The 27,346-nt window shown below is 40.2% G+C and overlaps 2 protein-coding genes and 1 long non-coding RNA gene across 5 annotated transcripts in view; 1 reads left to right on the top strand and 2 right to left on the bottom strand.

Annotated features, from left to right (window-relative positions):
• Positions 1 to 8,698, top strand: part of LOC138968337 (streptococcal hemagglutinin-like) — a 29,243-nt gene extending 20,545 nt beyond the window's left edge. The window contains exons 10-11 of the mRNA XM_070340896.1: positions 244 to 469; positions 3,272 to 8,698. Of these exons, the coding sequence (XP_070196997.1) occupies positions 244 to 469; positions 3,272 to 4,950 (1,905 nt within the window). The 3' untranslated portion in view covers positions 4,951 to 8,698. The remainder of the gene's footprint in view (positions 1 to 243; positions 470 to 3,271) is intronic.
• A 146-nt stretch (positions 8,699 to 8,844) lies between these two features.
• LOC138968339 (uncharacterized) lies at positions 8,845 to 12,643 on the bottom strand. The gene is made up of 2 exons (XR_011456141.1): positions 11,653 to 12,643; positions 8,845 to 11,150 (listed from the first exon to the last, which is right to left on the bottom strand). It is a non-coding gene; the product is annotated as an uncharacterized lncRNA (long non-coding RNA).
• Positions 12,644 to 12,884: 241 nt separating this feature from the next.
• LOC138968336 (uncharacterized) overlaps positions 12,885 to 27,346 on the bottom strand; it is a 24,335-nt gene continuing 9,873 nt past the window's right edge. Inside the window, exons 3-9 of one of the 3 annotated variants that reach the window (XM_070340893.1) lie at positions 27,275 to 27,346; positions 21,547 to 21,660; positions 18,219 to 18,265; positions 17,618 to 17,713; positions 15,578 to 15,735; positions 13,985 to 14,074; positions 12,885 to 13,273 (exon numbers count right to left, since the gene is read on the bottom strand). The exon at positions 27,275 to 27,346 is cut by the window's right edge and continues 11 nt beyond it. In XM_070340893.1, coding sequence (XP_070196994.1) covers positions 13,270 to 13,273; positions 13,985 to 14,074; positions 15,578 to 15,735; positions 17,618 to 17,713; positions 18,219 to 18,265; positions 21,547 to 21,660; positions 27,275 to 27,346 — 581 coding nt within the window. In that variant the 3' untranslated portion in view covers positions 12,885 to 13,269. Of the gene's footprint in view, positions 13,274 to 13,980; positions 14,075 to 15,577; positions 15,736 to 17,617; positions 17,714 to 18,218; positions 18,266 to 21,546; positions 21,661 to 27,274 lie in introns of those variants that run through there. The other 2 variants (XM_070340895.1, XM_070340894.1) reach the window with 2 other exon arrangements.

The raw sequence follows: 27,346 nt of genomic DNA, 5'->3' as shown, positions 1-27,346 counted from the left end.
AACTGTTGTGTTCTATTTTTGTTTAAATGAGACGATAAAACAAGAAAGGTAAGTTGTTGGAACGTTTGTTATTGACAAAACAATACGTTACAGTCACAAATATATCGGCCCAACAGCCTTTTAAGTGCACAGACAAACAATTAGTGACAAAAAGTTATCTTGATGGAATGTTCGGCCGCTTGCCAGGAAGTCACAAGCGAATGAATTTTAAGTATGAAATGAAATGAAAATGTGTGCATGCAGGCCAGTCAGCACCTGCTGCCACGCGAATTCAACGGGCTGGAGGTGGAACTGAACGCGGTGCTGAGGGACCGAAATCTGAAGAAGAGACGAACGCCGCTCAAGTACGTGGCCATGGCCAACAGGGACACACAGGGCATGCACGAGAACTGCAAGGGAATCTCACATCCCCGTGTCATCGCTAGTCATGACACCATCTGGCACAACGCATACTACCCTAAATCCTCTGGTGAGTTGTCATCTGGCACAACGCATACTACCCTAAATCCTCTGGTAAGTTGTCATCTGGCACAACGCATACTACCCGAAATCCTCTGGTAAGTTGTCATCTGGCACAACACATACTACCCTAAATCCTCTGGTAAGTTGTCATCTGGCACAACGCATACTACCCTAAATCCTCTGGTAAGTTGTCATCTGGCACAACGCATACTACCCTAAATCCTCTGGTAAGTTGTCATCTGGCACAACGCATACTACCCTAAATCCTCTGGTAAGTTGTCATCTGGCACAACGCATACTACCCTAAATCCTCTGGTAAGTTGTCATCTGGCACAACGCATACTACCCTAAATCCTCTGGTAAGTTGTCATCTGGCACAACGCATACTACCCTAAATCCTCTGGTAAGTTGTCATCTGGCACAACGCATACTACCCTAAATCCTCTGGTAAGTTGTCATCTGGCACAACGCATACTACCCTAAATCCTCTGGTAAGTTGTCATCTGGCACAACGCATACTACCCTAAATCCTCTGGTAAGTTGTCATCTGGCACAACGCATACTACCCTAAATCCTCTGGTAAGTTGTCATCTGGCACAACGCATACTACCCTAAATCCTCTGGTAAGTTGTCATCTGGCACAACCCATACTACCCGAAATCCTCTGGTAAGTTGTCATCTGGCACAACGCATACTACCCGAAATCCTCTGGTAAGTTGTCATCTGGCACAACGCATACTACCCGAAATCCTCTGGTAAGTTGTCATCTGGCACAACGCATACTACCCTAAATCCTCTGGTAAGTTGTCATCTGGCACAACGCATACTACCCTAAATCCTCTGGTAAGTTGTCATCTGGCACAACGCATACTACCCTAAATCCTCTGGTAAGTTGTCAGTTGCAGATTTGTATGAAATGAGAACAGCCTGGAGTAGGATTGGTAAGTTGTTCGTTGCAGATTTGTATGAAATGAGAACAGCCTGGAGTAGGATTGGTAAGTTGTTCGTTGCAGATTTGTATGAAATGAGAACAGCCTGGAGTAGGATTGGTAAGTTGTTCGTTGCAGATTTGTATGAAATGAGAACAGCCTGGAGTAGGATTGGTAAGTTGTTCGTTGCAGATTTGTATGAAATGAGAACAGCCTGGAGCAGGATTGGTAAGTTGTTCGTTGCAGATTTGTATGAAATGAGAATAGCGCGGAAAAGGATTTCTGCCTCTTCTGCCCTCACAGCGACTGTCACGGTCAGGGGACTGATGATGATGATGATGATGATTGATGATTATTGATTGATTGATTGATTGTTGTGTTGTTCTGCTGGCGAAGCTTTTTTGTGTGCTGAAACAAGGGACAGAACTTCTTAGCCCAAAGTGCAGTGGAACCCCCCTTTTAAGACCTCTACGACGGGCGCAGTGGCGTGGTGGTAAGACGTCGGCCTCCTAATCGGGAGGTCGTGAGTTCGAATCCCGGTCGCTGCCGCCTGGTGGGTTAAGAGTGGAGATTTTTCCGATCTCCCAAGTCAACTTATGTGCAGACCTGCTAGTGACTTAACCCCCTTCGTGTGTACACGCAAGCACAAGACCAAGTGCGCACGGAAAAGATCCTGTAATCCATGTCAGAGTTCGGTGGGTTGTAGAAACACGAAAATAACCAGCATGCTTCCTCCGAAAGCGGCGTATGGCTGCCTAAATGTCGGGGTAAAAACGGTCATACACGTAAAATTCCACTCGTGCAAAAACACGAGTGTACGTGGGAGTTTCAGCCCACGAACGCTCCCATGGGGTCGCCTTCACGCGGCGGGAGCGTTTAAACAGAGCTACCCCACCCCTTTACTTCTCTTCTTTTGTCTTATTTCTGCCTTACCAGTCCTTTCACCTATATTTCCTTCCAAGAAAACTCTCCCTACTATTCCCTGCAGTTTTCCAATTCTTTTCTTGTTGTCTTATTTCTACCTGACTGGATCCATCACCTTTATTTCACTTACCAAAAGTCTTCTTTTCCACATCCTTATTTCTCTGCACCCCGCATGTCGTAAGAGGCGACTAACGGATTCTGTTTCTCCTTTTACCCTTGTTAAGTGGTTCTTGTATAGAATATAGTCAATGTTTGTAAAGATTTTAGTCAAGCAGTATGTAAGAAATGTTTAGTCCTTTGTACTGGAAACTTGCATTCTCCCAGTAAGGTCATATATTGTACTACGTTGCAAGCCCCTGGAGCAATTTTTTGATTAGACTTTAGTGCTTTTGTGAACAAGAAACACTTAACAAGTGGCTCTATCCCATCTCCCCCCTTTCCCCTATCCCATCTCCCCCCTTTCCCTCGTCGCGATATAACCTTCGTGGTTGAAAACGACGTTAAACACCAAATAAAGTAAAGTAAAGCCCACGAACGCAGAAGAAGACCTCTACAATTCTGAGATAATCGGGTCTTTGGGGTGAAAGTCTTAAAATGTGAATACATTTACAGAGGTTATGAATACAAAATCTGAAAACATGATCTTTAAAGGGGGGTCTTATAAAGGGGCTCCACTGTGTAAGGTCTGTCATGTCGTACTGCTGATGGAGCTTTTTTGACTGAAACAAGGGACACAACTGCTTTGCCCAGAGAATTTACACTTCCAAATTTCGAGATTGCATAAATGCCTGAAGACAGAAGACTGATACAGATATCAGCAGTCATTGTTAGCCTCAACCGCTAGTGCAGGCTCCTAGAACAATGATGGTGTAATATTATATTTTGGTGAAAAATACAAATTACATATAATATTGGTATCTGAACCCTATCTCAAAATGAACACCACATTCTTTCAGGTGGACCATCAAAAGTAAAGACAGACGGCGGCGCCCCAGGGTCCCAGTCCAGACGCAGGCAACAGAGATGCAGCTCGGACACAGAAATACGAGAAGACGGATCTCCCAGAACTCTCGCCCTCAAACATGCCCACAGCTCCGGGACAAAGTCTTCAGCAGACTACTCCAGCGGCCCAGACGAGGGAGGTTCGAATCCTCGCACACTGTTCACAGGCGCTAGTGCAAGTGGGTCTCCGGGTTCTCACCAGTTTCACAATAACACAGGAAACAAGGCAGACTCTGTGCCGAGTTCAGGAGATGATACAGTGTCCCCAGGTGAAAAAAGTAAAGCTCGCATGAAACAGATGCTAGAGAATAGAAGACGGCTAGTGAACGGTGATATTCCCGGTCTGTCTGAGTCGGAAGACGCTAACACTGACGACGGAGGTCTCCAAGCATGTGCTGCAATCACCAGGAGTTCTGGAAACGATTCTGCAGAAGAAAAAACAGACCCTGAACTAGAAAAGCGAGAGCGCACCATGGCTTTGCTGCATCAGATCACGAAAGAGCAGCAGGAGAAAGAGAAGAATGGAGCAGCTGCCGACGCTCTCAGGTATAGTTTCCGCCCCGCAGGAGGGGAGGTAAGGCTCAACATCTCGAGGAGAAAGCAGAGAGATATGCGCGCTCACAAAGAAGTGGATCCCGAAGACATGGGCAGCAAGAGTACAGGGATCTGTCACGAAGCGACAAAGCTTGATGGCAACGAGTTTGACGCTATTCCCTACCAGAAAACACTGAGGGAGAAATATCGGCCCAATGAATCCTCCACTGCCAGTGGCTCGTCGCTTCTTGTGCCTACACCAGACCCTGTTTCTTCAATCAACGGCTTTAAGATTGACAGCTTTGCCAAAACTGTCCCACCCCCTCTCTACGCTGGGAGCAGTCCTAAACCTGATCGCACCACTGCCAGGAGGCAAGCATTGGAAGCCATTCTACCGCAGGTGGAGAACCATGCTCTGATGTTGGAGGGATCTCGATCCAACCCTGTGCGGAAACTGCTCTCATCTTCGGAGTCGACAGTGGAGTCGGATAGCTGCCTTCTTGTTGATTTAGATATCAAGGCAAGAGAAGGTAGTGAGGCGGCCACCTCAGGGTTAACTTTGAATGGAGGAGTGGAGAAGACCCTAAGTGCAAGTCCTGTGTGTGGAAATGTGCATGCTAACAGTAATGCAGTCCTGTCTCACAATGCAGCCGCCTTGAAGAATCTACCTTCACAAGAGACTGTATCAAACCCTTCTTTCTGGACCTCCAAATCTTCAGCAGGTGCAAACAACCACCATATGCCTCTGCACTCTGTGAAAAACGCAACAGCAGCACACTTGCAGACGGTCAAGAACACAGTGGTCAGTGATGTAGTGTCAACTCCAAGGGGTCAAAACTCTATTAGAACTGTTTTGGATTTGACACCGTCATTAAACTCATCCTTGGGAGCTCAGAACAGTGCTGTTTCCTCTGCTTCACAATCCTCACCGGCCTGTACTGGTGCCCTTCAGTCAGTGACAAGTCCCGGCAAAACATCACCTGCTGTGTATTCCAAACCTGGCGGCAAGAGTGTCATGGCCATGTTAGGGTTCACCCTGACTCCGCAGGAACGAATGATGAGGAACGCTGAAGCTGCAAAGTCCAGTTCTAGTGGTTAGCTAATAGTAATACCAGCTTTCAGTGTCATTTTGTGTATGTGTGTTTATTTTAACAGTGACTGCGTTTGAAAAGGGCAGCTTATTTTCTTGTTTAAGATCACGGGGTTCAGCTGAAGAACAGCTGTAAAAGCTGCAGTAAATTTGAAATTATTTTCAAGGCTTAAAATTAAGCACTGTACGAGTGATATTAAAAGCGTGTTCTGTTTTGTTATTTGGAATAATATTTAGATTTTAAAGGCCGAGGTCCAACAGGCCGAAATACCCATGGGTCAAGGCGGAGTCTATTTTCAGTGACCGACAGGTCTCAAGTTACCTAATCTGGTGGATGCAGTGGCCAAGGCATTCCGCTTGATTAACCCCTTCACTGCCACAGTATAACAGCATTTTGGTATTGCTGTGCGCCAGGGCAAATTTCGCTTTCTTCGGTAGGTTCACTAATCTGTTCACTGCTCAATCATTTATTGAGATATCTCTTAGATCTTTGGCATGTGGTTTGCTTACACCCTTGGCTATTATGTGATAACATGATCATTGGACTTTGTTTGTGATTGTTATAGTAAAAATCGATATAATGACCATTTTTGTCAAAAATTACAGTTTCCAAACTTCCACACACACTCTGCAGCACGTAAAACCGCAGAAAACACAGTTAAAACTGGTGTCAAACATCAGGTACTCACATTACAGCCCATAACAGTATTCTTCTGTGTGGTAATCCATAAATCACTTCTTGTAGAGCTTCCAGAACACTGTATCATTTGAAAACAGGTCTACGAGTTGATGTCCGACTTTCGGCCGCCATTTTGAATCTTATAGATCGGAAAAAAACTTCCAAAAAGAGTTTTTACCATGTGGTACTAACTTATCTGAATGGTCAATGGGAAAGAACTGTGTTTAAACCCCTACAAGAAGTTGGACAGTGGTTACCTCCCATTTAGTTTTCACAAATGTCCTGAAAAGTGCTGATGTAAATGCCACGTACACGTACCTAGTACGTGTATGGGCGTATGAGAAACCAAACATGACCACGTACCTAGTACGTGCTAGGCAGTGAAGGGGTTAAACAAGCCAACAGCAGACTGCATACCTCTCCTTGGTGTGTGCCTTTCTTGTGAACCTCTGTAAATTCCCGTTATGTGTGTGTGTGTGTGTGTGTGTTGCTTTTGTGTGTGATATTCACCTTTTTTTCTGACGGTTATTTGGAAGCATTATTAGTGGCAATGATTTATTGACACTAGCAATAAATCCGCTGAGTGCAGATTACACGCACACACACACACACACATACATACACACGCACACACCGTCGCATGCGCGCGCATTTGTACACTGTATAATACAACTGAGCACATGGTCAAAGTTGCAGTGCCATACACTGACACAACCGGTCAACTTGACTTCGTGTTGTAGACTGAAGAGTAGAAATACCCTCTCTCTTGGTGCAGAACCAGAGTAGAAACTCGCACCAACAATCGGATGCCAAGAACTTGAGGGACCATCTACAGAGTTAAATATGTCACTACTTTCTAATGTTTTATCAAAAACATTGGCGCCACTATGTAGCTCTGTGTCTTGGTTTTACAGTTCACAAGGTATCAAGGTCGGTACCGTTTTCAAGACGGGTAGGTCAGTCTAGCTCAGTCTAGCTGGCGTTTAGAACAGTAGAACCCAGTGGTTACACAAACCGACTAAAGAAAATATATTGACCATTGTCTTTGCCATAATAAGCCAAATGTAAAGTCTGTGAATCTAACAAGTTGAAACTGACTTGTTAGACACCCTTATTTTGAACAAAAGATATAGTTTGCGCTTGTTAATTACGAATGTGACCGTTGGCTTCAGGTTGACCAGTAAGTCCAGATACATAACGGCACTGTGCATTTCGCTCCCCCAGCCCACATGTTTGGTTTTGTCTGAGACTAACTAGGTCACCAAAATTTGCGGGAAGAGGAGAAATTTGGTGGGAAAACTTGCATTTAGTCAGTCAAGGCATGGTCTCGCGTCGTGGACGGATGAGAATAGCTTTGTGACTAATAAAGTTTGAATTATATAGCATCGGCATCACTATTGCTGGATGTTGATGAATATGATCTGTAACAGACAGGGATTACGACATTTGCCGCAGAGTCACTTGAAGAGTGGTGTTTTAGTGTGTGAAAAAGTGAAGAAAATGTCTTTCATAAGTCATGAGTGCCTGGTTCCAACGTGCGTGACTGATACGCGGTGTTCTACCGGAAACATCAAGCAACGCGTACAATATTATTTTCTTTGAAAAATTCTGCCATAAATTTAAGACATTGGTACCTAACTCGCGATCATATTCAATTCATCCACTAAATAACTTCAGTACGAGACATACATTCTCTGCTTCAGCTTACTTTTTCAGCCCAAGAAGAAAACGTTTTTTTCGGATGGATATGTTTCACTTTAAAAAAAAGGAGTAATATAAACCAAATTAACATTCGAAAAGTGCAGACTATCTTTGAAATGATTTATTAATTGCAGAACGATCATTGAAAGTGCTCAGGCAGATTAGCCATGTAGCATCCATGGCGGCTGCAATAGCGCGGAGTGACCGGAACTTTGGGGTCAGGCAACATCTGGTAAACGTTGTGTTGCGGGTGTGTGTTGCCGAAAAGGAATGAGCGGTGCGTGGACATTATCTTTCTTGTGACTTTAGCTCCGCCCAGTCCACCACGACTGACAGCCGTTTGATTTTGAATTCAAATTTGGTGACACTGAAGTGCCACGCGCCGCTCTGCTTTTATACCCGACCCTCGGCCTTTAAAAGGCAGATTACGGGTAAACAGAAAGTTTATGCAGATAGTATTATTTGCTTTATGTTCCTAAGCTAAGGATTTTTTTGATTTTGTTGTTGCTGGATTCTTTCCCCTTATGTAATGAAAAGCGTTAATGATTTTCCCTTTTTTTTTTACCCTTCGGCTATGTTGGTCTTACCTTCTTCTTTTTTATTTTGTTGAATCTTTTTGTAGCTGCAGGACATGATGTGTTTTTTACATTCAGTTAAGTAATGACTGAATGTCTGAACAAGAGCGGAGAACAGGGTTTGTCTCCCTAGGTATATGTGTGTGTGTATGTGCATATGTGTGTGTGTGTGTGTGTGTTTGTGTGTGTGTGTGTGTATCCAAAAAAACACTGAATGGATTTGTATGAAAATTGATGTACACATTTGTTTAGGGCATTTGTTTGTGTTTTTCACTTTTTTTTAAAATCGGAATTTGAATCACAAAAATGATATTGTATTCCTTATTATCTCCTGTATCCAAAAATATAAGCACGACTGTCATCGCTTCGCCGCTGGTGTGTCTGGCTTCTGTGCTTGACTGAATGGTTAATCACGCTTCGGCTATCTTGTTTACTGTCTACCTTATTGCAATGCAAACCAAATCTTTAACAATCAACAGAGGATATGTCTGTGTGTGTGTGTGTGTGTGTGTGTGTGTGTGTGTGTGTGTGTGTCTGTGTGTGTGTTATAATTACGAGCATTTCTCAGATTTGAAATTTGAAGTTAATTTGAAATAGCTACTTTCTTTATTTTTGGAATAAGACATAAAATGAACATTTGTCTATTCCTCATCATTTTCTGATAAAAAGCAAAAAACAAAACATAAGTTTCATTGTGTGTGTGTATGAGTGTTTGTGGAAGTAAAAGAGCAAGAGTTTGTGTGTTCATAATTATGTTTGTTAACAAGCTGCTTTTTATTCCATTAATTAGGAGGAAAAAGAAAACATGCTAACAGTAGATCGTTAGAGGCTGAACAAAATTCTACACAGTGAATATAAAGTTTCCCTCTTTTCCTCGCTTTGTGTAGTGAAAAAACCAGAACATTCGTCACGAGGTTGCAAACACACCGACAAGGAGACAACTTCCTCCATTTTTGTCCCAATATTTATTATTCAAATTAAAAATATGGTACAAATGCATACAGGTTCTACTAGGTTTGATTTTTCTCACTTGATTGTCTTATTCCAATATCAATTAGCATCTGATCTGATGACAGATTTTGTTGTATGTGAGTGAACATAGATAACTATTTAATAGAATTTGATCAGAGTTAATGTTTGGAATTACCTACAGAATTACCTAGTACTGGCCAGTTGTCCTTTTCTTTCCAAATTCCTTTTCTTTCAGTTGTGGAGGTAGATACTTTAACCATAATTGGACCATATCACACAGTTGGATTTTTCTCCACAAGGACTGCTATATTATGTAGGACGTAACAATGAAGGATTTCTGATCCCCCCTTCCTCCTACCCCCCACCGCCCTAAATAGGAATGTGCAGACACAATAGCACCGCCCTAAATAGGAATGTGCAGACACAATAGCAGCAGAAAAACATGTGCGTAGAAATCATTCATATTAAGCTTTGTTTGCTCTATCCCATCTCCCCCCTTTCCCCGTCGCGATATAACCTTCGTGGTTGAAAACGACGTTAAACACCAAACAAAGAAAGAAACGCAAAAGACGGGACAGATCTGTAGTGCAGTGATGAACAATATTGCTTTCAAGTTTCAAAGGAAAACAATGTATCCTTAAAAATCACAATGCCCCCATCTCTTTTAAAATAAAGTCTGTTTAAAGTCTGAGGTTTTCCAGAGCTATAAAAAACACACACACAACATCTTCCCCTAAAAAACACATTCTTCACCTTACAGAAAATGTGACAATCATTTTTAAATCAAAGTATAAATAGCTGAGTGTTTATATGATTGTGTGAGCTGAAGAAAATGGTGTTAAAAGGTAATGGTGAAGAGTTTGCCCTAAACCCTAACCCTAACCCTAAGCCTTGTGAATTGAGTACATTCACTAAAAACAAAAAACAAAACAAAACAGGCCAGAAAATTGAAACTTAAAATAAAACTGCTCATTATAGTTACAGCTGTACATTTCAAAATATATTATTCTAATGATAACTTTCACAACACAGTGTACACCAGAAGCAGCCTTGACCCCATAACAAACTAAAATGCTCTTTTCATGCAACAACACTTGAATTGTAACAATACCCCAAAAGAAAACAATAACACAGTCATTTACAGTATCACAGTCAACAATAACAAATATCAACATTTCTGTGTATACAATTCAAAAACAGTCCAGAGTAATAACCAAACAAGTACATTCTTATCTGCAAGCAGCAAATTAGCTCTTATTCACAAGTTCAGTTAAAGAGATATGATATTGATTAAAAAAAAAAGAAGACTAAATTCTCATTTTTACAAAGTGAAATCTGAAAATTTAGCCAAACGTTCAAAAAGACGTCATAGCGTGAATAATGACATCACATAAAAACGGTCATTTCTGCATGTCTCCCGAGGAAGTGACAAATAATTTTAAGAACGAAGGTTGTCTCTGTGACTTCAACATATGAGCAGTAGAAAATTAATCATTACGGCCAGGCTGTGCATATATGAGACAGTATCGTATATCTTTAAAGGACAACAGCAACAAATGAGGACTTAATTTATAGTCCTGTCAACAGTCATAACTGTGCTGTTCGCACATTCTTGCCCAACACAGACGTAACACTTTCATTATTAGTTTCTTAACACGCTCAAAATCAGCACAGCAAAGATCATCCAAACACCAACCTTTCATAAAATTAAATGCTCCAAACAGGAAACAAAATAAAATTAATCATACATTCCAATCTTGATATAAGTAATGCAATAAAAATACTGTCTGAAAACCCTTTTTAATACAAAATCAGCTTCTTGAAATTCAGCAGACAAATCTACTTGAACAAAAAAATCTTTTCAGTTGTAAAGAACAATCACAATTTTAGCATGGATTACACCAATTTCAGTAAAAAGAAAAAAAAAGCGAAGGAAAAAACCCTCATGACTTAATAATTCAAGTAATGAAAAGGGAAAAAGCATATCAATATCGATTATCCTGTTCAAAATACATGTACTTAAGCATGACATGGTGTTAAAAATGCATATAAACAGCAGTATAAAAGTTCATGTATCTAACCAAATTCTTTTTCATTTTGTTTGTTTAACACTAATGCTCATTTACATTATGTTTCACTTATAATGGATCAGTCAGTCGTTACTAAATTGTGCACCTATTTATTTTTCATATGTATTCTCCTTATCATTTTACTGTGTAATATGAGGAATTAGAGAAGTCAATAGCTAATAAAGTGATTCGTTTAACAAGCATGTTTCACACCTTATACGTTATTTGCGTGTTTGACCAAAATATGACATTTTACACAGATCGAGACAGTCATTGTTCTCCGAGACCGCGCTAGCGGTCGAGGTGAACAATGACTGTCGAGATCTGTGTAAAATGTCATATTTTGGTCAAACACGCAAATAACATTTATGTATCGATCGAATTCCTTTCAGGTACTTATGACTTTGTTGTTGTTTTGACGATTGAACGAGCACACACACACATGCATGCAATCCACATGTATGCAATCAAACACATAAGTTTCATATTTGGGCGTTTCAGGTTGACCGAAACTTCAAAGGAACTACAAAACACACGTCATGTACTGACTTTGTTGTTGTTTTGACATTGAACAGCACACACACATGCAATCAAACACATGACGTTTTTTTTTTTTTAGTTCCTTTGAAGTTTCGGTCAACCTGAAAAGCCAAATTATAAAGTTTTGTCGGCCTCTGACGTCACATGACTCAAAGAAGGGAACTCCAATCGATACATTATATTTTTATTTTTAGTCCACTTCACAATATGCTGCAAAATACTTGAAAATTAGATCAATGAAATACACTTTATTTTAAGGCTTGTCAGTACATGTACAGTCATGGCACACCTGATCATTATTTACATGAATGAATGAGTAGGAGTAATGAGTTTGCGTATACCTGTATTATGGCTGGGAGCCAGAGTATTTACAACACTGTAATCAGATTACCCGGATTAGTGGATTACCTTTCCTCGTTAATTTGTTTTTCTTGGCTGAGGAGTTGTTTTCGGATGTAAGTTGACGTGAGTTGCAACTTTTGTGCGAATGTGTTTTGCCTAGTTGAGTGTTAGTATTTTTTCAGCCTTGAAAAAAAGTTAATAAAATATGAAAATTACTGTTCTGTGTGTGTGTGCATGTGCTCATAAATATGAGATTTGTGTCTGGTTTCTGTGAACCTGTGTGTGCATGGGTGCGTGTCAATGTTTGTGTCTGTTTGTGTCTATAAGTGTGGGTGTCAATGTTTGTGTCTATTTGTGTCTATAAGTGTGGGTGTCAATGTTTGTGTCTGTTTGTGTCTATAAGTGTGGGTGTCAATGTTTGTGTCTATAAGTGTGGGTGTCAATGTTTGTGTCTATAAGTGTGGGTGTCAATGTTTGTGTCTGTTTGTGTCTATAAGTGTGGGTGTCAATGTTTGTGTCTGTTTGTGTCTATAAGTGTGGGTGTCAATGTTTGTGTCTGTTTGTGTCTATAAGTGTGGGTGTCAATGTTTGTGTCTATAAGTGTGGGTGTCAATGTTTGTGTCTATAAGTGTGGGTGTCAATGTTTGTGTCTGTTTGTGTCTATAAGTGTGGGTGTCAATGTTTGTGTCTATAAGTGTGGGTGTCAATGTTTGTGTCTATAAGTGTGGGTGTCAATATTTGTGTCTGTTTGTGTCTATAAGTGTGGGTGTCAATGTTTGTGTCTATAAGTGTGGGTGTCAATGTTTGTGTCTATAAGTGTGGGTGTCAATGTTTGTGTCTGTTTGTGTCTATAAGTGTGGGTGTCAATGTTTGTGTCTATAAGTGTGGGTGTCAATGTTTGTGTCTGTTTGTGTCTATAAGTGTGGGTGTCAATGTTTGTGTCTATAAGTGTGGGTGTCAATGTTTGTGTCTGTTTGTGTCTATAAGTGTGGGTGTCAATGTTTGTGTCTATAAGTGTGGGTGTCAATGTTTGTGTCTATAAGTGTGGGTGTCAATGTTTGTGTCTATAAGTGTGGGTGTCAATGTTTGTGTCTGATTGTGTCTATAAGTGTGGGTGTCAATGTTTGTGTCTATAAGTGTGGGTGTCAATGTTTGTGTCTATAAGTGTGGGTGTCAATATTTGTGTCTGTTTGTGTCTATAAGTGTGGGTGTCAATGTTTGTGTCTGTTTGTGTCTATAAGTGTGGGTGTCAATGTTTGTGTCTATAAGTGTGGGTGTCAATGTTTGTGTCTATAAGTGTGGGTGTCAATGTTTGTGTCTGTTTGTGTCTATAAGTGTGGGTGAAAATGTGTGTTTGCACATATCTGTGAATGTGTCTGTTTGTCTGTCTCTATACGTCAGGCATCTGTTATGTAGTTTAAAGAATACTGGGAAAGGTTTCCTGCCCCGTTTAGCTCATTCGCTGCGCAGCTAAATTTCCCCTGTGTTCCCTGCCAACGCGCGATTTAGAGCCATTTTGAAAAAAATATTAAAAATCAACAACACAAGATAACCTTACATACCTTATGTTTTTGCAAAGTTTGAAACTTACTCTTTTAGAAAATATATGAAACATTTGAAAGTACATACCTTTTGTTGTCTTCATATCCACGCAAAATATCCAATTTGAAGCAAAACAAAAAAACTTTCTACGTCATGGGTTCATCATACACAATGTCATGATCGACACTTGCATTGCCCGAATCATCACCCAAATGATCGTCCATTGGCACAAAATCGTCACCAGAATCTAAAATATCATCTCCACTATCATCATCACTGAGGTCAAGATCAGAACCGCACTGAATAACACGTTCTAGCACTCTTTTCAAGTTACTACGTCTCAGCAGAACGATCCGCCATCTTGGAAAAGTCAAAACACGTGGGTCGCACACCGTCAACAAAATTTTTATTAATCCCAACAATTTAAGGGAAGGAACTGTTTACAGTGAATGGTACCACTGTAGACAGATAGAAGTTCATTGCAGGGGTTGTTTCCCTTGGTCAGCAGGACCGTTTACACCGTTAAAAATTCGTAATATCCGTCGGAACTCAAGTGCCGGCACGCAGCCAACGCTAAACACAGGTGTCAGAATTCCAGTTCCGACGCGCAGCGAATGAGTTAGGCCTCGAGAGATGGTAGATTTTTCACGCCCGCCGTCTTCCTGATGGGGCCTTTCTTTGGGTCAATAATGCGATGGTCATTGGGAATGTTTCTGGAAAGAAAAAACAAGTCGCGTAAGGCGAAATTACTACATTCAGTCAAGCTGTCGAACTCACGGAATGAAACTGAACGCACTATTTTTTTCACCAAGACAGTACAGCTTCGTCAATCCCCGCGAGAAGGAAACCGCTCACCTCCCACGTGCAAAACGCAGTGATATGCACACGCCAAAATAGCGTGGTAGCGTATTGTGCTAAGCAGGAAAGCGTGCTTTTCTGTATTCGTGTTAACTTTCTGAGCTTGTTTTGAATACAACCTATCATATCTATATGTTTTTGGAATCAGGAAACGATAAAGAATAAGATGAAATCATTTTTGGATCGATTTCTTAAATTTTAATCGTAAGACTAATTAATCTATTTTCGTTAATTGTAATCACATTTTAAGAGTAAACATGACATATGTATATATTTTTAGATTCAGAATGTCATGAAGAATACGATGCAATCAATTTTAAATGTTTGCGAAAAATCAATTTTAATGACAACTTTAATTAATGAGCAAACTCATTAATTAATTTTTAAGCCTCCAAGCTGAAATGCAATACCAAAGTCTGGGCGTCGTCGAAGATTACTTGACCAAAAATTTCAACCAATTTGGTTGAAAAATGAGAGCGTGACAGTGCCGCCTCAACTTTCACGAAAAGCCAGATATGACGTCATCAAAGACATTTATAAAAAAAATGAAAAAAACGTCTGGGGATATCATACCCAGGAACTCCCATGTAAAATTTCATGAAGATCGGTCAAGTAGTTTTCTCTAAATCGCTCTACACACACACACACACACACATACACCACACCCTCGTCTCGATTCCCCCCTCTACGTTAAAACATTTAGTCAAAACTTGACTAAATGTAAACAGCAAGGGTTTATGTAATGACATTAATCTTTCCTTTCATAATGCTGGACTTTCAGTGAATAATGCCTTAATACAATGGTAACCGGTCAGACCGAGACCTCCACAAATCCAAGAAAACCAGGTCCGGAAAGGAAGGACTGGGGGTCAATTTACAGGGGTTAACAACAAAAAGTCTGAGAAAACAGGGTCTTATAAATATAAGGGAGGGAGTCTCAAAAGAGAGTTTCCGCTGTAGGGTTCACATGCATTGGAAACAAAAGGGGGTTCTGTCAGGCATGCAGCTCACACCGATTACAACTAAACACCTGGGTTAGCGTGAATCTTGTAGCTGCTAAGCTTTCCCAGGAAGCGATTCTAAAAGCGCTCAAGACTTGGTTGCCAGGGCAGGTTCTACTGTTTTCCCTCCACAGAGTACACACCAAAACGACTACAGTGGAACCTCAATTTTAAGACCCCCAATTTAAGACTTACCTCCCTTTTTAAGACCATGCTTGTTGAGATATTTCTGTTCATAACCTGTGTAAATTTACCCCCATTTTAAGACAAAAGTTTCTCAGAAATTTCGAGATCTTAAATTGGTCCGGGAGGTTCAACTGTAAAACAGATTAAAACTGTTGATATTGTATGACTCACCCTGCAGGGTCTCTGTGTGTGCGGGGACTGCTCCCTTGATGACTGGACGGGGACACGTCCAACATCTTCTGTCTGTTCTTATACTCGTTGATCGTTCCCTTGGCAGCGTTGATCTCCAGCACATACTGTTTGCGCTCATCGTTCGCCTTGTGGTACGCCTGAAAAGAGATTGGTTGGTTGCTTGCTTTTTCATGTCACTTCAACCGATTTGGGGCCGATTCAAATTTGTTTCCTTTCTTAGTTTACATTGAAGTCTTCTCACACACACACACATATAGACACACACACACACACACACACACACACACACACAGTTTTAATACCGTACTTTCCGGGTCATAAGGCGCGACTTTTTTCCTCGAGTTTGACCCCTGCGTCTTGTATAAGGAAGCGCCTAATCCGTGTATGAAATACGAAAAAAATCAAAGAGACCGCCTGAGTACCAGTCAAACAACTTGTGATAATGCATGTTTCAGCTACTAGGTACTACCCTGGCCAAGTTTCCTCTCAAGACATCAAAGAGACCGCCCCATAGGTTAAACTCGGTCACTGACCCCGGTGCAGGAAGTGTTTCCTCTCTCAGATCTATGACAGGGGAACCACCTCTCATAGCAAAAACTGGGTCATTGACCCCTGGGAAGAAGGTCAGTGTCTAAACAAGGCAACCCAGCTATCACAATGGACCTGCCTTTGATCTCGCCACACACACAGAGCACACACAGAGCACACATATTTCCACTCTGTATTCTTCCTTTGATGTGCGGCTTATTTTCATTCTTCGACCGTTTGTTACCGGTATACTTTTTTTAATTTTGGTGCGCCCTATCGGCCCCCTGCGCCCAATGGGTGACTGGATTACAATTTTGTTTAAAAAGAGGGGGGTGCGCATGTAACCCGGAAAGTACGGTACCTATGGTTTTCGATTTCTCACAAGAAGGCGCGCTAGCAAACAACCAAACACACACACAGTTACCATGGATTCTCGATTTCTCATAAGAAGACGCTAGCAAACAACCCAACACAGCAGCCGGATTGGTCTCGATTGATGCCTAAGAATAAGCAGCCCCGTCCTTTTTATATTTAGTCAAGTTTTGACTAAATATTTTAACATCGAGGGGGAATCGAAACGAGGGTCGTGGTGTATGTGCGTCTGTCTGTCTGTCTGTGTGTGTGTGTGTGTAGAGCGATTCAGACTAAACTACTGGACCGATCTTTATGAAATTTGACATGAGAGTTCCTGGGTATGAAATCCCCATACGTTTTTTTCATTTTTTTGATAAATGTCTTTGATGACGTCATATCCGGCTTTTCGTGAAAGTTGAGGCGGCACTGTCACGCCCTCATTTTTCAACCAAATTGGTTGAAATTTTGGTCAAGTAATCTTCGACGAAGCCCGGGGTTCGGTATTGCATTTCAGCTTGGTGGCTTAAAAATTAATTAATGACTTTGGTCATTAAAAATCTGAAAATTGTAAAAAAAAATAAAAATTTATAAAACGATCCAAATTTACGTTTATCTTATTCTCCATCATTTGCTGATTCCAAAAACATATAAATATGTTATATTCGGATTAAAAACAAGCTCTGAAAATTAAATATATAAAAATTATTATCAAAATTAAATTGTCCAAATCAATTTAAAAACACTTTCATCTTATTCCTTGTCGGTTCCTGATTCCAAAAACATATAGATATGATATGTTTGGATTAAAAACACGCTCAGAAAGTTAAAACAAAGAGAGGTACAGAAAAGCGTGCTATCCTTCTTAGCGCAACTGCTACCCCGCTCTTCTTGTCAATTTCACTGCCTTTGCCATGAGCGGTGGACTGACGATGCTACGAGTATACGGTCTTGCTGAAAAATGGCAGCTACTTGACTAAATATTGTATTTTCGCCTTACGCGACTTGTTTTATTTGTTTTGTTGTTGTTTTTTGTCGTTGCTGGTTCTTGACCTCTCTTCATCCCTAAAGTGGCAATATTATGGTCCTTACATGTGGACTCTGGCTACCAACCGGGAGAAGAAGAACACAAACATTTACCTTTGATTCTTGGTCCAGTCTCCACTCCAGGTCTCGCAGTTGGTTTGCCAGTAGATTCTTCTCCCTGTCAAACGCCTTGATCATCTGGGGGTTGGCCTGCAACAGGTAAATAGTATGTCCTATGATGTACATCATCAACATATGTAACCGAGTGCCCGCAGCACAAGACTTACCTTTTAAGGTTTTTGATCTAATTTCTTAGCCCTACAAAAACTGCTATAGGTACGCAAAGGTTAACTCCCAAGAGCATAAAACGATTATGATAAAATCATTTATTTAACGTCACTCTGTAAAAACATTGGCGACATTTGTCTTTATACCCAGAGACAGCAGCAGCCAGGCTCCATTACAAACAGAACTCTACAATTGATAGGTGTCTAGCCGGCGACGTAGAAGAAATTTCGAGCTACTAAAAATAGCTCGAGCTCTTTGCTGCCAGACAACTCTGCATAGTCTGTTGTGAAGGGTGACGCAGTCGTCTCCCTGTCACACATATTTATGGTAACAGTGAGAGTAAGAATGGATGTCAGGTAATTATACAAGCACACAAATAACAATGCCTTGACTACGATTGGCACAGTGTATATATTACTGTACTCACATCAGACATGTCATCATAGTTCCTGTTATCCCTGGGAGTCTTGGTCGCTAGAATAAAAATATCATGGTATTAAAATACTGTATCATTATATATCTATTTTATCACTGTATATTTATATTTGAATGTTTGATAATGAAAACAAAAAAAATGCCAATCAACAGTCAGGGAAAATATTGTCTTCTCACACCTATTGCAGAATCAATGAAACTGATGTGATGAACAATGCAAGGGTACAATATAACTGAGAAGACAACACGCGCAAAGCTTATGAATGCTCAGGAATCCCATGTCAGCTATGGGAATCTTTAAGAAATGCATAATAAATCAGGGGAAAATCACTGCTGAATTGTACTCCACACCTGACACAGATAAAAAGACACAGACATAAACACTCTTAACTCTCTCTCTCTATATATATATATTGGTGTAAAAAAGCAGATATATATAATCTGCTTAACCTATTACCCTCTAAGATAACAAAATTATTTGCCATTCTCATTGTCAGAATCTCTCTCCCTCTCTCTCTCTCAATCTCTCACTTTCTCTCCCTCTCAATCTCTCGCTCTCTCTCGATCACTCTCTCTTTTCCTCTCTCACTTTTCCTTTCTTTGCATGAACAAATATTTCTAATGGAAATTGAGGATCGAGTCCTCAGCTTCGTGCTGCATTACTGCAAACTTTTTCCTCAAAGGTTTCTTCCAAAAGGTGTACACGTAATGAAAACACTAAATTCTGCTTATACGACCAAGAACACACTGATATTTTTAGCAGAAAAAATGAAAGACGAAGAAAAAATGAAACACAGTAACTCAGCAAATGAAGAAGAAGGAGATCAACAGTAACACCGTGTTGGTAGTTAAGGGGGATATTTTATAGGTATGTTACAAAAAAATTCAAAATTTTCATTTCACATTTTGATCTATATCACTTGAAAGAGCAGAAAATCAGCATTCCAATGGTATATATAACTTTGAGATTGGATAAGTGTAACCCGAGTTATGAATTTTTAAAGTAATAAAATTCGTAATAGAGGCAAAGAGGAAAAATTGAAACCATTTTTGACATTTTTCAGCTAAAATTAACTGTAACTCACACATTTGTTTATCAATATTGTTCAATTTGGTATCAAAAGAAAGGTTCAGAGCTCTATCTAAACAACTATAAAAAATAAAAAAATAAATTTTTTATTTTTTTTTTTAGTAAGTTAGTATGAAACTGAGAGCAGACGAACTTTACCGACCGCCATGTTGGATGTGAATACAACATGGGTGACAATCCGGGCGCAAAGCGGCGCATCCGTTTAAAGGTACTTCGCATCGCTTTATCGACTTGAAACTTTGGGAAACAGCAGGAAAATGGTGAAACTAACTGTTCAGAGGGGTCTCATAAGAGTTCAAAGGCTATAAATTGGTTTATAAAAGTACCTCTTTTGTGTCTTCTGCATATATTCTGGCCGGCGAGCTCGACAGTGTTGGACTCGCCATCTTTCTCAATCTTAAAGTCAAGAATGTGCTCTACGTCTTCGACAGGGTGCCCATGTGATGTAAATTTGGACAAGAATAGAAAAGAGGACCCCAAAACAGAGACAGTGTGAGTGATAAGAAAATGGGGGGCCATTTTCAATGACGTCAAAAATTGAGCTGCGCACGCATTTTGTAACATACCTATATTTTAATGAGAGGTGTTTTAGGGTTGGATAAATGTAATCTTCCAAGAGTTATTAGATAAATTATCCTAAACCGTCTTTTGAGGGTACACACATTTTGTTTAGCAAAAGATGAGAAAAGAGAATGAAGAAATATCTGGAATGACAACAATGGACACCTCACACAACCAACACCCTCCGCACTGAGTTGAAACGTTTGTAAGGGCAATGTAAGAACAAGTAGTTATACGAACAAGTAGTTATAAGAACAAGTAGTTATCAGAACAAGTAGTTATAAGAATAAGTAGTTTCCCACGTACATTCTCACGGAACTGTAAATGGAATCTCCAAAACCAGCAAGAAATGTCAGTCACAAAAAATTCTGTACGCATGAAAAGTTCTCACAGATTAACCGTTTCTTTTATATAATGTATACCCAAATCCTTCTGAGCCACTCAGAGCTATATCTACCACACACCTTTACCTGAGACCGCGCCTTCCGTTGATACTGAAATTTACATGACAATGTACAAAAAGATAAAGAAAACACTAATTGGTACTTTTATAAAGTACGCACATGCACACAAAGGCTATCTCAACAAACAAGAAATAGCTTCCTCTTCTTCTTCTGCGTTTATGGGATGAAACTGCAAGGGTCTGTACACCACCGTGTGCACGCATGCGCACGATAAAGACCCCAAGCTCATAACAAAAATCTCAGGGCTTGAATAACAGAAAAACATGCATGCAGGAGAAAAGCAACAACAGGGTGGTGCAATTCTGTCCCTGCACGCTATCCAGTACGGGGATAGCTGCCTGAATTTCCTTGAGAGAAATTCCTCAAGGACAAAAATATAGGGGGCTGGGTATAGCTCAGTTGGTAGAGCACTAGACTTGTGATCCAAAGGGTCACAGATTCGAATCCAGGCAGGGACGGACAAGGGTCAACTTCATGTGCAGACTCAGAGATGGTAACCATGTCCCACCCCTGTGTCACCACGTAAAAGAACTTGGTCACAAATATACTGCCATATGTGGTCTGGGTGGCCGAGTGGTAATGCACTTGCGCTCGGAAGCGAGAGGTTGCGAGTTCGACCCTGGGTCAGGGCGTTAGCAATTTTCTCCCCCCTTTCCTAACCTAGGTGGTGGGTTCAAGTGCTAATCTTTCGGATGAGACGATAAACCGAGGTCCCTTCGTGTACAATACATTGGGGTGTGCACGTTAAAGATCCCACGATTGACAAAAGGGTCTTTCCTGGCAAAATTGTATAGGCGTAGATAAAAATGTCCACCAAAATACCCGTGTGACCTGGAATAATAGGCCGTGAAAGGTGGATGCAGCGCCTAAAGGCAGTCGATCTACTGGCCGATGTGAATGCGTGATATATTGTGTAAAAAATTCCATCTCACACGGCATTAATAGGTAACATGCGCCTTGAGTCGCCTTGTGTGGTGAGATACGTGCGCAATATAAATCCTCGTAAATAAATAAATAAATAAAAAATAAAAGTGGAGGTGGCTGCATGATTACACCTAAACACGCACACACCTGGGTAGCGTGACTCTTGTTGCTGCTATTCTTTCCACTGGGAGGAAGCGACCCAAATTTCCAAGCATTCGGTTAATACAGTAAATGAAATGAAAAATGAAAATGAAATGCCAAATACACACTGCAACACCCACCTTCCCTGAGGTTGCGTCGTGCTTCCTCCACCTTGTTCTGCAGCAGGATGATCTGTCGCTCCAGTTGTTGATTCATCTCCTCCTGTGTCTCAAAGCGCGTCTTCCACTCATTGCCTGCAGCACACTACACGCTACACATTTCCGCACACACTACATGCTACTTATATCTCTGTACACACTACATGCTACTTATATATTTCTTTGTACACACTACACAGCGGTGATGAGATACAGGTCTACCTAAAGCATAGGGACTTATGTGGATGATATGGAAAGAAATGTAAAGGCAATCATGATTGTGATGAACCAGGTAATAGTGGTGGAATATGCAGGGATTTTTAACGAATTTTTAGTGTAAGTTATTGAGACATCACACTGCGCTAAGAGATTTATAGAGCAAATTGAAAAAATTAATTATTGCACGAAGAGCGAAGCGCTGAGTTCAATAATTATTTTCAAGATTTGCTCTATAAATCTCTTAGCGCACTGTGATTGTTTCAATAACGATATTGTCAGTAACGACACTAGATTAGAACGTTTGAAAAGGAACATTTTTCTGCTAGTGTTTGAATAAACTGTGGACAGGTCGAGTTAGATCTACTTAATTTTGTGTGTGTGTCGGCTTTGCACATGACGGGGGTATTGACGGTTTCATCGCCGACCATGCATTTTACGATTTGATTAACCTCTGTACCGTTTAATAGATTAGCAACTAACCGTATGAGTTACAGTTGTGCGAAATGTACCCGTTAGCATACAGTTTCACTGAAGTATTAATTATTGGTATAAAAAACGTGTACCGAAATGTTCTATGCTCCCAAAACAATGAACGACCCCCAAGCAACTGAGTGGCGTCCCCTGATGTCAAATGACTCAAAGTGACACGTTGGTTCCCTCATTCGCAAAAAAATAAAGTTGGCATGTTATTTCTCGCAATGTACCTGCATTCATCTGGGAGGTTGGTGCTATGATACATGGTAAGAATGTTTTGAAGCCTTGGCGTGTTCTGTTTACATCATAGTTGTCTTGAAATATGCGAAAACCATTCATTTCAGTGCTGAACTAATGGTGTCGTCTGCTACATATACGAATAGGACAGCCTATTGAATCAGTTGACTTCCAAATGCTGCTTTGTCCAGCTCAAAATCTGTCCGAAAAAAACACCTTTTGCTTTTAGCCGCGGGAAATTGTAGGGTCAAACATCATTGTTTGGAAATGTGGAGACGATAAGGAGGCCCAGACTCACTGTGGCACAGGCGCATGAAATGTCAGAAAAAAACACTTCTGCTTTTAGCCGCAGGAAATTGAGAGTCAAGCATCATTTTGTAATATGGAGAAGATAAACTACATGTCACTAACTCGGAGGATGAGAAAAATCTTCTCAAATCAAAAGAAGGGGAACAGCCTCGCTTTGGCAAAGGGCGGAAGAATACGCGCTCTCTGGAAAATTTAGCGTGCGCTAACAGTTTTAAGAGCATTGCCATTAGCCAATCAACTGTTTCACATCTGTCATGTGACACCAGTACTTACTGACAAATGGTTTTATTATTACACTGACGACTGTATTTATTTATTTTAATTTATTTTCTTTATTTTTGTGTGTGTCTGCAGAAATTACCATTGGCATTTCAGCAATATTGTGTATGTTTTCAACAGTCTTGCTATCACCTTTCCCCCATCTTGAAAAATTTCTGCTAAAATGGTAGCAACATTTTTGGCAATTTGAAGTTATAGTTATGGTGTTTCACCCTCTGTCGGCACTAAACAACATCCCTGGATATGTGATGACGATGACAATGAAGAGGAGAAGGAAGAGGAGATGGAGGCAATAATAATGATTACGATAATTCTAAATGCCATCTTAATACTATTGTAACATTCATGCTAACATTATGTCCTGTAGACCGTTTAGACATTGAGCTTCAGAACAATAAAATGACATGTTCTGGTATTCAGAAAACAAGACAATATAATATGACAATCAAAGAAGAAAGTTGAACCACATAAAAACGTTGCGAATTGAATAAGATGTGGACTGATACCTAACACTGATATTACAAAGCAAGTTTAGTGCGTAAATTACATGTATGATAAACATAAAAGTTGTTAGTAATAATCATAAAAGTTGTTAGTAATAACCATAAAAGTTGTTAGTAATAATCATAAAAGTTATCATTATTAGGGAGTTACAAACAACATAGAGAAAAAAGTTAAAAGCTTCCTATCTGAAGTCAAGGTAATGTTTTACAAGTTTTCTTCTCCTTATAAGGATAGGTGGATTCTAATATACATAAATCATATCTCAAGACTTCAGCAATCATTTTAAATTTGACAAAATGCTTTTCTCGAACTAGGCGCAAGCTTTGCATTCCTACAAAAACTGTGAAATTCAGTACTTTGTTAGAGATGCTATATTTATATTACATGTATCTATCTGCAAAACTTAGTTCCAAAGTAGAATAACACATGTCTTTCAAGGAGGAGATGACTGTATGCATGGGAACAAAAAAATAAATAAAACTACCAGCGACTTCTACTTATGACTTCTACTTGTGACGTTAAAGGAAGTGCTTTTAGTTATGCGCTATAGAAATCTTCTTAATAAATAAATAAATAAATGTTGAGTGGAACCCCTTTTTAAGACCTCCGACAATCTTAGAGAAAATCAGGTTAAAAAAGGAGCTAGTATTAAATGGGGAAGGGGGGGGGTGGTCTTAAAAGGGGGTTCAATTGTATCTTCCTTCTCATGTAAGCGTTCAATAGCACAGGCTTTCACGTGTGATAAGAGTACCTGGAGTATTTTGCACTTGGAGTATTTTCAACCAAACTTGGCGTATTTTCAGACAAATGAGTGTACGTACTCCACACAACATTTGAACATTGGTGATTCCAACATGCTTTGCACGCGTTCGTTGCACCGTTAAATAAGCTTACCAATACATTTAAAACAAATGCTTCTCTCAATGTTTAATGATAAAAGCTGTAATCATTGATCAAATGCGGAGTTATCCAGTTATATTTAATCATTAAAATAAACAATGCCCTAGTAAATAAACAGGAATGCGCATGTGAAGAAAAGTAGTCTAGGAATTTTTCTTGTCGTATTTTTTTTATCACCGACCGTACTGGTCGTATTATAGACAATCTGGCGTACAAAATATGCCAAAATCGTATGGCTTCCCAGGTCTGGCACAGGGTTTCACATGTGATAAGAGTACCATTCCATTTGGACACATACCAAGAGTCAATTACACCTTGCTGCTTTCTCTGCAGATTGGGAAATGTTTTTTCAATTAATTGTAACTTACACCTATATGTCAATCTTCAAAATTAAATCAGCAAATGTCCCACTCTACACGTCCAGCAGGCAGACTGAAGATGTTTGGTATGTGACCAAGTGGAGGGATGCTCTCATTCCGTGTGAAGCCTGGACACACCTGTTGTCTTGCAAATGGTTATTTTTATGCGAGAAGGATCTTTAAACACCTTTTGCAGGCAGTTATTGTATGTGTGTTGACTCAGTCATAATTATACGACACTACACAAACCTGTAGGGAGTTCAGCTGTTAATTTCTCTAGGCACTTCTGACATAGCTTACATGAGTCTGGCACACTGCAAAGATGGCGACTCGTCACAGTACATCACGTGACGTTGCTTTCGCGCCAACAACATGATTGGTCTATATATTTAGCATTATAGAAATGACATCATTTCTAAACAGTTATGATGACAAGACTACAGTGGTACCTGTGACATGAGACCCCTCAGATGTGAGGACATCTCCAAAGGAAGGACATCTGGTGTATCTTTGTCTATTATCTTGACCAAAATAAACCGGCCACCTGCAATGAAGGGACACCTTTTGCTGGCCCTAAAAGCCTTTCATCACAGGTACCACTGTACTACTGTAAAAGGCAATGGGTTGAAGAGAATACAGTGGAACCATCTGAGTAAATCAGGTCTAAACAAGAAGAGCAAACGCTCGATCGAGTCACTTTCGCAGTTCTGAATATTATATGAGGCATCAGATGGACAGGAAGAAATTGCTATTCACAACACAATGAGTCACGTTCACATAAAATTTGAGCCCGGTCACTTTTATAGTTTCCGAGAAAAGCCCAACGTTAAGTTGTGTGTTGCCGAACAGAAAAGGCTAGTTATCTCCCTTGTTTTTCTGATAACGTTCGTAAAAGGCTACAGATGTAAATACTTTGATGTAAAGAATAATCCTACAAAGTTTCAATCACATCCGATGAACTTTGTCAAAGATATAAAATGTCTAATTTTTCCTTTGACGCTGACCTGTGACCTTGAAAAAGGTCAAAGGTCAACGAAACCATCGTTAAAGTGTAGAGGTCATTGGAGGTCACGACTAAACAAAATATGAGCCCGATCGCTTTGATAGTTTCCGAGAAAAGTCCAACGTTAAGGTGGTGTCTACGGACGGCCGGCCGGACAGACTAACACTGACCGATTACATAGAGTCACTTTTTCTCAAGTGACTCAAAAAAAAGTGAATCTTAAAATGGGGGTACATTTACAGAAAGTCTGAGAAAACAGGGTCTTAAAAGGGAGGACGTCTTAAATTGGAGGGGGGGGGGGGGGGGGGGGATTTCACTGTAAAAGCAAGAGGGTAGTGCATTGTGCGATATAAACACAAGGGTTTTGTGAGATCAGCAGAGTGTAGCAAACTGCGGTAATGCAGTGGAGGGTGCACTCAGAGACACAAGGGAGAGTGCAGGGAAAGAATAGCAGAGGGGAAACCACCACCACCACAAACCTGCTGAATAAAGTAAGAGCAAAACACAGGTTAGACGAATAGGTAAAAGCTAGTGAACATCAGTGCATTTCTCATGTGCAAGTAATTTAGTAAATTAGTTAATTTTGCCAGTTCAGCTTGTCAGTTAAGTTAATAAGCAGGTATAGGTCAATTACAAGCTTACATTCTGGTAAAATACATATAGTCACTACATGGTATCAACATTATGCAGACTTTAAAAAGGACCTTTGACAACTTTCTAAACATCCCTCCTCTACTGCATAAATCAACAGGTAATATAGCAAGTGACTGACCAATGAAAGCTTAGCTCTCTATGTGCATTTATTTGTTAGTGAAAGGCTGAACTTAGTAGTTAATACACAATTGTAACAACCTAGCTGTTATTTCTAAACTGCAAAAAGGTATGAAAACCCTCACAGATGAAAGAACTAAACAAATAGAAATGTTCACAATTCTTAACTATAAAACAAGTAAACGCCAAACTAAATCAAAGGTGTTGAGAAAGAAGAAAACAATCCAATCACCTGGAATCTTTCTTGAAGGTGTAATAAAAACTGCTACCATGGACGAGTCAGAACATTGAAAAACAACTCTAGCACTAGCAGGGATGGCTAAATCTAAACATTTTAACTCGCCAGCTTGGCGAGTAACTTCAAGAAAGTCACTGGCCGGGCAGAAATTTTGCTGGCCCAGTACATACCACAGGTGATCTGCAGTGTTTATGTGGCTTTAGTTTTGATATTACAACCAAAAATGTAGCATTCAACCAGAATTTGCATTGGCCAGCCGGGCAATTCGGTTTCTACTAGCCTGGCAGATTTGTTACTCGCTCCTGGCGACCTGGCGGACAATTTGGCCATCCCTGCCATGGACCAGTCAGAACATTGAAAAGCAACACTAGGTGGGGCTGGGTCTGTACAATGATAACAGTTCAGTCAAACACATACCTTCATTCTCGATGGCGTCAAACCGTTTTTCCAGTTCCTCAACAGTTGCTTTTAGTTCAGCTGCTGACTGAT

The sequence above is a fragment of the Littorina saxatilis genome, linkage group LG6, assembly GCF_037325665.1.
Source record: "Littorina saxatilis isolate snail1 linkage group LG6, US_GU_Lsax_2.0, whole genome shotgun sequence".
Taxonomy (NCBI): Eukaryota; Metazoa; Mollusca; class Gastropoda; order Littorinimorpha; family Littorinidae; genus Littorina; species Littorina saxatilis.
Note: the sequence above shows the minus strand (reverse complement) of the source record. Positions and strands in the feature narration are given on the sequence as shown.